This window comes from Eleutherodactylus coqui, chromosome 5, assembly GCF_035609145.1.
Source record: "Eleutherodactylus coqui strain aEleCoq1 chromosome 5, aEleCoq1.hap1, whole genome shotgun sequence".
Classification (NCBI taxonomy): Eukaryota; Metazoa; Chordata; class Amphibia; order Anura; family Eleutherodactylidae; genus Eleutherodactylus; species Eleutherodactylus coqui.
The window spans coordinates 153,788,950-153,800,095 of record NC_089841.1 but is presented as its reverse complement, the minus strand read 5'-3'; the positions used below and the strand labels follow the sequence as shown (position 1 = coordinate 153,800,095).

Here is an 11,146-nt window from a genome sequence, read left to right as displayed (position 1 = left end):
AACTACAGGAATGATCCCCACCCTAATAGCGCCATTACATATCCAACCTGGGCCTCACCTACATCCCTCCTTCAGAGTGACCGACCCCCGCTGTAACTAAAAGTGGGGAAACTAATAAGTTGTAATAAAATTTCAAATCTCAATAGAAAGCTTTTAATTTTCCCAAGGACCAAAACAACAAAAGACATTTGGAAGACAAGAGACATGGAACAGAGACCAAAACTCGAATCGGAAATTGTAAAAGGATGAGTTTATTAAAAAGAAAAAAGATGGCTTAAGTCTGGTAGAGCTTCCCCTCTGCGGAGAGTCTGCAGTCCTGCGTGTGGCCTTGGCATGTAGGACGCAGGAGCAGCTGAGCGAGGCACACGGATCTACAATCAGATGGAGAGCCTCCAGTAACGGTTGACTTCTCGAGCCTAGATGCAGGTTTGAGACGTTGAGTTCAGTTTTTATTTAGTGATGATCCCTGTAGGATTTCCTTCAGTCTGTAGCAGTCAATATTCTATGATGAGACCACTTATCTTCAAGGCACAGAACAGAAAATCCTTCAGCTCCTGGTAGGCTAAGACTTGGCGGAGGCAGCTGATGCATAGCGCCCTGTTAAATCCTTCCTGGCCTTTACTCTTCTCGAACTCACCAGACTGGTACTGATACCATCTGCTCCTCCACAGGAATAAACCTCTTGATGGAAGGGGAAGAAACAAAAATCACAGCAGCATCCTGTACGGAGCACGGCTTATGCACCCAGCACCCCAATTAAATATCTATTGTGCACAGTGTTACATCATCAATGCACTTCCTGCAAAACGTCTTCAAATTGTGGAATGTAACAGGAAATTGGGCAAGCCACACTCAGTCAGAGTCCCCGCCATCATCAGACTGCGCCGCAGCTTCCACCTATCGAAAAAGAGGTCTAGAATTATAAAACATCAAACTATACAACACAAAAATGTGATCTATTTAACCCTTTCCCTGCCATACATCCTTGCAGGGAGGGACTTCAGTAGCCAAAAGATATAGAATCCACATCTTGGCTACTAAGGGCAGTATCTCAGTGTGCAGGGCTTCTTCCTCCCACTGTGTCCAAGTGTTAACTCTGCTCTAGGTTTCTCATATCTCAATCTCCACTGATGCAAAAAGCCCCCTCCGAGATTCATTCCGTTTCTAATAGTACCAAAGGTGGTTTTAAAAATTTACATTCCCAAATTCTTCGGTGACATTGGGAGTTAAAATTGCCTTTAAGACCTCTTTCATACGGGCGACAGATATCGGCGCAAGAAAAATCAAAGCGATATTGCAGCTGTGTTCCCGCGATCTGAGCGATATGGTTACGTTTTCCTGCGGCAATATAGCGATAAATTCACACAACTTTGTAGCACTCTGTTGCCTGGATTTTAGGCCCCGAAAATAAGCCCTAGCTGCATAGAAAAAAAACCCCACAAAAAACACATTACTTAACACGCTCTGCCGCGCTTCTCCTCCCGAAGCTCCTATTCAATGCGATGGCTGTGATTGGCTAAGCTGCAGCTCTCGAGAACCAATCAGAGCCAACGCTTCCTGGAGGCGGGACTTATGAGCCCCCAAACCAGGAAGTGGCGGCTGAAGACTGCAAATAAGTGTGTCGGAGCTTCGGGAGAAGTACAGTGGAGCGGACAGTGCCTGTTGGGTGATGTATTGTTTTTTTATACGCAGCTAGGACTTATTTTAGGGACAAACGGTAGGACTTCTTACTGTTAAAGTTGCATTTCACCATACGGAAATCGTGATTTCATACGATGCAACACTAAGGAAGGCTCCATAGGGAAACATGGGCTACAAAACATTGCAAATCACAGCAATATTCAACATGCCACAATTTTTTTTTCTCACAATGTAGCAGCTTACAAAACATGGGTAATGTGCAGGAACCCATTGGAAAGCATGGGCTTCACATACATGCGATTTGTAGCGCTGCTGCATCGTGACAAAATTGCGCGATTTTGTCGCCCGTCTGAAAGCGTCTTAAGTATAACTGTCCTATGTTGTATCCGTGACTAGAAAAAAAGCTTTGCAATCTCATTTATTTATTTTTTTTACATCAGTGGAGATTAGGAAATAAGAGAAATCCAGAGCAGAAGTAACACGCTGGCCTGCTGACCCCCTATCATCAATTTAGAAAGCATAAAACTTTCAAATTCCTTATCACTGGACTAAATAAGTATTTAGGGTTATCCCTTTCTGGTGTTTATCTAAGTGCTATTAATCACACCATGTCTGTGCCCTCTTATCTTGCACTGGAATGTGTTTCAAGTGCAAATTAAGCACATTTGTCTGTGCCCTCCCATGTGATCATATGTATATGTTTTTATATCAATACGTCTTTCGATCTGTTAACATTATGCCTGAGGAAGAACCCTGAGTAGGTTGGAAAGCTCACTATATCATGTATGTTTGTTGGCCATTAAAAAGGTATCATATCTACAAGATTACTTGGTAGCTCTTAGAGAACAGTCACACTATACTGACATCAGACATACCGGTGTCTCAGCCCTGCTTCCAGCCTTACATGGAGCTGCTGACAGCCTCCCTTTAAGGAATATATAGCTGTCAACAGCCCATCAAGATGGGAGGGGTTAGCATACATTTTTTTCTTATTTTGAAATTTAGGATTTACTTGTATATCTAAGCGTGAAAACTGTCCTAATTAGCAGATACACAAAATGTCCAAAACCCCTCAGCAGCGAAAGGGTTTAATAAATGCACCGTGCTGATCCTCAGTTATTCACCCTGGACATGTAGGAATAAAACTGACAAGTGGGCATTGCCCCTTTGCTTGACAATAGTGTGCTCCTTATACAACCCCATAGCACTGATGGACAGCATTGACAAATGCTAAAACGTGGCAATATGGTTACCAGAAAATAAAAGTAACAGAGCAGTACTTGCCCGGCCGCTGCCATGCAGATCCAGCCGCCTTACCCAGTCAGCCTCCTGGTGATTGTTGTGGCACATGACATTAGTGGGAGTCACCTGACCACTGCAGTCAAGCAGAGGCTGCTGCATCACCGCCCATTCTCCTGGCAGCAGTGCCATGATGCCAGTTTAGAACGGAGATGCTGCAGTCAGGTGACTTCTGCTAACGTCATCTGCTACAATAATCACCGGGAAGATGGCGGGGTAACAACGCTGCATCTCTTAAGACACTTAGAGCTAGTCCTGCAATGTTGTCCAGTAACCAGACAACACATGTGAAAGTACAAATTTATACGTTTTTCTAAAAAAAATAAATAAAATAAGCCACTTCAGTACAAACTGACAAACTCTAAACATATCTTCTTCCGTCCAAAACTAGGGGAAAAATGTACTGAGAGCATACAACCCCCCCAAACAGCAGCAGAAGTGACAAGAGCCATTCGAAGGTCTGTTGTACATGGACAGGTTATGTTCCATTCTGTACAGAGCAGTAACAGGGCTGCCATAGAGGTCCAATAGACTTTGCTGTACCTCCATATGCTTCAGTTTCATACAGAGATTTGTTTGTTGAATTTACTTGTGCCATGCTCCATCACCTGCCGTATGGCCAGAGCTTTTCTCCATACATATGGCAAGGGGACGTTGTGTAGCTCCATACTACGAAGCCGTACAGCCTGCATGCACTCATCTCTGCCAGTAAAACCTTATAGGGTAGAACTTGGTTTCATCGGCCATTACCTAAATTCTATGATTTGTAACATTCAAACAGCATAATAGATGTATCAATCATGTCTAAGTATTATTCCACTTCACTGTAGAAGAGGTACACCTTAAAATAAAGCATGCGATGGGTTACCTTATGATTGACCACATTCTGCTCCTGAGAAGTTGCATCATAGTCATGAATGGATAAAGTGGCAATCCAGCCGGCCATGGACTTCTCTTCGAGTTCAGTCTGAATAATTGTGGGGTAGATGTGTGCCTTCTTAAAAGCTTCAATATGTTCCTCCTCCTCTGCCCAGTCCAAAGACTCGTGAAGGCCATCATTCCCAAAACGCCTGTTGTACTTTTCAAAGTGGACCCTCTCCAGTACCAGCCCCAGGCCTGGAGCTTTGGGTATGTCAACTTTCCCCTCTCCCCAGCTCCGTTGCATTATAGATGGTGGAGCGTAGCCCTTCACCACTGCAATAACCAGTCCAATCATCTTGCGGATCTGATGCATCATGAAACTCTGACCTTTCACTTTAATGACGGCCAGCTCGAGGCCTCCCTGCAGGAAAGGTGGCTCACAGTGCATCTCCATAATGTAACGCTTAGCACTGGGGTCCCAGGGTCCTTTCTGTGATGTGAAATTGTGAAAGTTGTGTGTTCCTTTATAAAGAGCAAGCAGTTCATTCACTTTCTCTAGCGTTTCTTGCCCAAGCCGAAAGCTTTCCTCCTGCAGCTCATGGTCCTTATGAGCAAAAGCAAACGTAGGTAGGGTGTAGGAGTATGTGCGAGCGTCACACGAGTTCTTGGAGTTAAACCGTCCCGTAACTCGTTTCAATCCTTCAATGAGAGAATTAAACTTGTTAAATGTGAGAACAGCTTTGGAGTTTGTATAATCTCTTGCCCCCCCCCCCCATCCCCATATACATTTATGTTTAACCCTTCACTGCATGAAAGAAAGAAATTATATTCTATATAATCTGCAACTAATCAACTATGCCATCTAGTGTCTGCTCTGAGAACCACGTAGTAATACTATGGTGTGTCTCATTTGTTACACCATGCACTAGAGGCAGAACCATTCTCTTAAGAAATGTGATTTGTATCATATATGATACAAGATGCAGTGAAGGGCTCATCTGTATATCAATACTTAAGGCAAAGCTAACATCAAGTTATGGGGACTCTATATATCCAAATATATATGAGACGATTCCACCCAAGTCTTGACTCTAGATTTTCCACACCATTTTATTAATTAAGCATATCTCTAAAATATACTCAATTAAGAGAAGAATTTCAGCCATAACATATAACCGTGTTATGCCCAGTGCAGGGCCTCAGAAGGAAACTCGAGGGTGAATCTGTGTCACGCACCGCCGCTCAGGCCCTGCACCAGGCATAGCCCAATAAATATGCTTTGACCTGCAGGGATCACAAGACACTTCCATGCTACAAGAGACTCACCTAGGATTCTGATGTTGGAAGGCAGGTGACTATTAATTTTCTCCATGATGTTGTCGATCAGCCATACCTTCAAAGACACAACTTGGCCAGCAGCAGACACCCCCTAAAATGAAAGTGTCCGTGATATACAACCAGCTCGAATCTATAGGACAAAGGACACTTTAACCCTTTAAGGACCAGGCTCTTTTCAGGGATTTTACCCATGTGGTGGTTTAAATACTCTTTTTTTTTTTTTTTACTTTATTTACCCAAATTTTTTCTCAGTTTTTTTTCTGACATACAGGGGCTATTTTTTAGATCAATTTTCACTTTTTTTCTCAGTTTTTTTCGTTTTATAGGGGGCAAAAAGGTGAAAATAATACGTGGTTTTTTTATTTTTTATACATAGCTCTTTTTTAAAATTAGTATATTTACACTAAAATAAAGTACAGGATTGGGTTACACGGTTTGTTTTGGACATTTTGATATATGTATAGCTTTGGATTACAGGGCGCATACGGTGACAGTTTTGGTTGATGATGGTCATTTTCTTTTTTATGTATATATTTTTATTCTGCAATTTTTTTGCCTTTTTTGGAGATCATTCACATTGTCTTTTTATTTCATACTTTTCCATCCATAGGAGCCCCAGTTACAGAGGAAAACATACCCCTGTAGTGACAAGAGTCACTGGCAGAGCTGATCAGGGTCTGCTAGGACCCTACAGCTCTGCTGTAACAGGGGGCACCTGGAGGTCACATGATCGCTGGGTCACATAGTGGAAGTAATAATTTCCCTTCTTAGTACATAGCGCTCAGTGTATGCTATGTCGCTTGGAAAGAAGGCTGTTAAAAAACGCTTCTACTTTCTCCTAGAGTCCTCCGCTGCTGCTTGATTACAGGAGCAGAGGCTTTAATTCCGCGCTGTACTTCTGCTATCAGCAGAGATTAAAGCCCAGGACCGAGCGCCGTATATTTACCGCGCTTGGTCTTTAACCCCTTCAATCACAATTACATCATCACTGCTCGCACAGGCAGAGGAGCTGCTTGTATAAGGTATGTGTATTGACGCACACATAGGGGACCTTATAAAGTCATTTGTGTCAATTTTAGAAAAATTGCAAATCATGTCACATATCTACATGTTAAATTGGGTGCAGTTAGCATGGAAGTGGTGTGGCCGGCATCATTCTGACAGATTTACTATTCCCAAGCACAGGAAGTGGCTGAAGTTTTAGCACTAAATCAATGCTATGCCTTAGAAAGCTCCATGAAATCCAGATTATTCTTCCACATGTTGGTTGAACTTTCAGAATTGCTTAGTGATCATAAAGGAAAAAGCCAAAATGAACTGTGAAGAACTTGGCTAGAAAGTCGTGGTGCATCTTGTGGATCTTGATGCATCACAGATCATAGTAGCTGCACGTGTATGAGGCATGGACCCACCTTATCCGTGCGCGCACATCGCTGGAAGGACATCTTTTTCATGTCCTCGGCGTGGTTCTCCGGAATACAGCCCGACTGGACGAGCGCCTCGACAAGTTCATCTTCAATTGTTTTATACTGGGATGAACCCACATTCCTCTGCAGAACAAGAGAGCCAAGGCTTAGCAAGAGTATCACCCTGATAAATGGCCACATTAGGGGCTTTAAACTTCAATTTAGCATTTACAAGCCCAACCCCCTCTTCCCTTGAGAAGATCTTGATTGGTCAAATTAAAACACTACCAGATCATCAATGGCAACCTTTACATGGAGACTCCTACAGACCAGTAGAAGCAGGGAGACTTGGCTGTGCAGCTCTCCAGTATGGCCTCCGGGGAGTTACGGGAAGAGGCCAGATATGCCAGCTGTATACTGCAAACCATTTTACAGCAGATATAAATAAAGTAGAGAACTAGTGAAATATAGCATTATATATAGTAGATAATCACCTGCATGCCGTGGTAACCTTTCCCAGAATACGCCATAAGCAGCACCACTTTCCTCTTTGGGTGTCTCTTGTTCTGCTCTTCTTGGTCCACTTTCAGCCTCTTTGCATCGTGGCCATTTTCCTCCAAGGCCTCGGATTCCTCCTGGAGACACGAGGATTTCCTAGTCTCTCCCCTTCCGCTGGCCGGCTGCTTTGGTCCCTCCGTTGCCTGTTCAGCCATGAGCAGAAGTTAGTTGGGCTCCCAGAAGAGGGGAAGTGTAGAATGGCTGTGCGAGGAGCCCTTCCTGGAAGACACACATGCAAGAAGTGGCATCAGACTACATTTGGAGACAGTACTTACTGGAGATGCAAAGAAGTATGGATGAATGCCCCCAAACGGATTTCTACCGCGTTTCCCGCAGCGGAAATCTGCAACTATTAGGTTCTATTGAGCCTAATAGCTTTCTGCCTGTCGGTGCTCACATGTGGAATTTCCGCAGTGGAAAATAAATTGCGGCATGCTCCATTTGCCGCGAATTCACGCTGTGGGAGGTCTCCATTACTATAGCATTAACGGAGACCGCAGAATTCCGCAGTCACGCCTTTGTTTTTAATCACAGTACTCCACTTGTGGGAATGAGCCCTAAAATGCATGATTTTATATATATATTTTATATATATATACATACACACACACACACACACACACACACACACACACACACACACACACCTGGTGGCAGCAGCGCCTACACAAACCCCGGGTCCGAGGGAAGGCTTCTTGTTTCAGGCAAGCGATGCTGGCTCATACAAATCGATCTGGACCCATATAATACTGCAGTCCCTATGTAGGGAGCCACATCCAGGGTGCCACTCATGTCCCTAGAAGGGCTTCATCTTTTATTGTGTCCACATGTGCTGACAATATTTTGACTGCAGCAAGCAGCCTTTATCAGCTCTTCGCCCACACTGCTGGCCCCATCAGCCACTGACTCCCACTGGCCAGGTACCCGGCTGGCGTCATCCACGGGACAGAAGAACACAATGATCTGTGGTTTCCAGAGGTTTTTATTCTTGTAAAAGACATTTTCGGGGTCTTTTCAGTCTTGGGGGTTTCCTACAATGGATGTAACATACCGGCACCAGCCGCACGCTCTCTAGCGCTGATGTTTTTCGCAGCGTGCTTTAAAAAAATATCTTCAGGCTGGGCTTAAAATGACCATAATTCAGGGTGTGATGCCCATCGCCATGTACCATCTTGGTGTGTGCGGGCATGGTATATGCCAATATAGAGCATGCTGCGATTTGTCTTGCGCACATTATTCATGCAATCCGTGTGAGCAGCAACATGGCCACCTATGGGAGACTGATACAGCATATCCCACGTGCGGAATACGCTATACTGATGCGGACTGCGAGCCCGGGCATAGCTGACAATAAGTGTGGTGTGACCCAGCCTAAGAAGCTCTTACACGGGCCGACGCCTGGGCACAGACAGCAGGCTGCTCGATCGTCATCCGTTAGAACATCCGGCGATGAACAAGCCAACGCTCCGGCGATAGAGGTATAAAAATGGGGATGTGCTGCCATCTGTACGGGGTGGCGCTAGTGATCCTCAGTGGCACATGAATGGCAGAGGAGACACTCCCCGTGGTGATCGGATGGACAGAGAAGGTTTAAAGGACTGAAGACAGAGCCGTTAAATGGAAACGCAGACACAAATGTGAACAAAGTCGCAGGCCGGTCTCACACCGCCGGATTCCGTGATCTGCAGGCATTGAAAGGCATAAGAGAGAATGAGAATCATCGCCTGTCGGTGGACCATGCCATGCTCCCCGCTGGCGAGTTTTCTTCTGCACGGACAGCCACACGCATACGCAGTCACTCGCAGGTCTACTCGCAAGCGCAATCCAAGCGGTTGGTGTGAGGCCAGCCCTAGTGGTAAGAGATGGGGAAGTCAGACCTGACTAGGAAGCATGTAGTGCCCACATTAGGACTGTTCCACCCTGTGCCCCTTCTACCGGGCACACAGCTCATACCGGCACCACATGCTGGGCACGCTCCCTTCTCTCCTATTACAGGCTCGGGTACAGAACTCATGGCGCGCTGTAGGAGCGGGCATCACACAGGCACGGCTGCCCCCCTCAGTGCCCACACTACCTGCGGGGGGTACGGCCACCGACCCGTCCAGCCTGTCCTCCGTATCCGGCTTCAACACGTGGGGAAGACTGCCTGTCTCCAGCCCTGAGCACTACAGCGGCCGGCGAGGGTCAAATCCTGCAGGACTAGCCGCAGCACCATGTGACACACTGGATCTCAGCCGAGGAGCTCCCTCTGCTGGCACATCTGCTCATCACAGCTCACACGCTTTTATTGCAGTTTCTCTACATATTCCTCTGTCCGCAGCTGGGATAAACAGTATTCTGCATCAGTATTCAGGACTGGAACCTACAGATCGGCGCTTCCTCCGTATGTTGGACCCATTCCTGGCTTGGGCTTACTGATACAAAGTATTGGCTAGAATACTGCTGTGTGAAAGTGGCCGAATACTCCCCTTCCCTTTATTCTGGGCTCACACTGCCGTCTGCGTATAACGCCATGTGAGTGCGGCTGCGATATTGTACTGTGCATGACGGCGTATCTCACGCACGCTATCATGCGCAGTCTTCCTGTTTTTTTAAATTTTCCGCTCGCGGGGGAGAATCGCAGCATGTTCTAATTTGTGCGGAAAAACGCACTGACGGCTTCCATTGCAGTCAATGGAAGACGTCCGCCCTGCAATACTCCAAGCTGTGGGCACAGCGGAAGTATCAGTGGGGAATCCGCATCATACCCCAGCACCGGCGCCTCATGCACTGCACTGCCAGGCATGCTGGCCAGCCGACACTCTCATGGCGGATCCAGACAGGTGAGTATGGGGTCTCTGGGGGGTGCTGAGTCTGATTTTGCAGTCAGAATCATACCCGGCCATGCACACGAGCCCTTAGCATGTAGGGGTTTTTTGGCTAAAGAAAAGCGCTAGATGAAAAAAACAACATAAAAAAGTAGTGAGAACTGAGTTACTGAGCGAGTCATGCTGTCCGCTGCGTTCTGGAGTATAGCCCATATGTCAGACATATACAGAAGCACACAGTATTGTTTTATACATACCCATAATGTAGATATACACTATATATATATAGTAGCATACACATAGCTGTGTGTAGGGCATCGTGCTCTTCTATCATACTTCGGACAGTCCTTCATATAGTGGCACTATATAACCTTAAAGGGGTTTTCCAGTATTTTCTTTATTTTGTAACCATCTGACCATACGCTGCATCTGCCTTTCTCCCTGCCAGACCTTTTTACAACTTGCAGTCATATTGTGTATGCGACGCTGCAGACTGCAAAAAATGTCTAGGAAAACCCCTTAGAGTGAGTGCCTTCAGCTGTTATGGAAATACTGCCGATTTGTTGCAGAATTTCCTATTGTCTTTGTACTAGTGGCTCCATACCGTTCACGTGATGCTATTCTGCCAAGGGTGCATTCACAGGAGCAGGAGCGAGTCGCGCCCAGCACTCTCAGGCAGGACTCGCATTGTACAGCACATGGGCACTCCGTCCGTGTGATAATAATAATAATAATCTTTGTTTGTATAGCACCAACATATTCTGCAGCGCTTACATAGACAGGGGGGAATACAGAAAGACAAAATACAAACATTACAGAACCTCGGTTACATAGTAATCAGTTGATGGAAACAATAGGGGTGCGGGTCCTGCTCCAACGAGCTTACATACTACAAGTAATGGGGTGATACAGAAGGTAAAGGGGCTGGAGATGTGCACAGTATGGCGAGGTGGAGAGTGAGCGATGCTATACACAGACAATGATCAGACATTTAGCCGTGTGACGGCAGAAACGGTGTGACTGCAGGAGTGGTTTATGATGGCTAGCAGGGATTGCAGTCAGTAGGTCAGGGAGCATGTTATCGTGTGTTTTTTCTGTTTCACAGCATCGCTGCAAGAGAAAAATTGCCCATGTAAATACATCAATTACAAATAATGGGTAGTATTTTTGTGTCAGTTCTGTGTGTCACGCAACGCGGTTGTGCCTCAGAAATTGACATGCGGTACAGAATGTAAC

The 11,146-nt window shown here is 45.7% G+C and overlaps 1 protein-coding gene across 1 annotated transcript; it reads right to left on the bottom strand.

Moving 5' to 3' along the window:
* Positions 1-235: 235 nt before the first annotated feature.
* Positions 236-9,295, bottom strand: PUS1 (pseudouridine synthase 1). Its single transcript, XM_066603425.1, has 6 exons — positions 9,178-9,295; positions 7,040-7,322; positions 6,552-6,689; positions 5,128-5,230; positions 3,809-4,500; positions 236-897 (listed from the first exon to the last, which is right to left on the bottom strand). Exons 2-6 carry the CDS (start codon positions 7,256-7,258, stop codon positions 853-855), a joined length of 1,197 nt encoding a protein of 398 aa, XP_066459522.1. The 5' UTR covers positions 7,259-7,322; positions 9,178-9,295; the 3' UTR covers positions 236-852.
* Between the last annotated feature and the right edge of the window lie 1,851 nt (positions 9,296-11,146).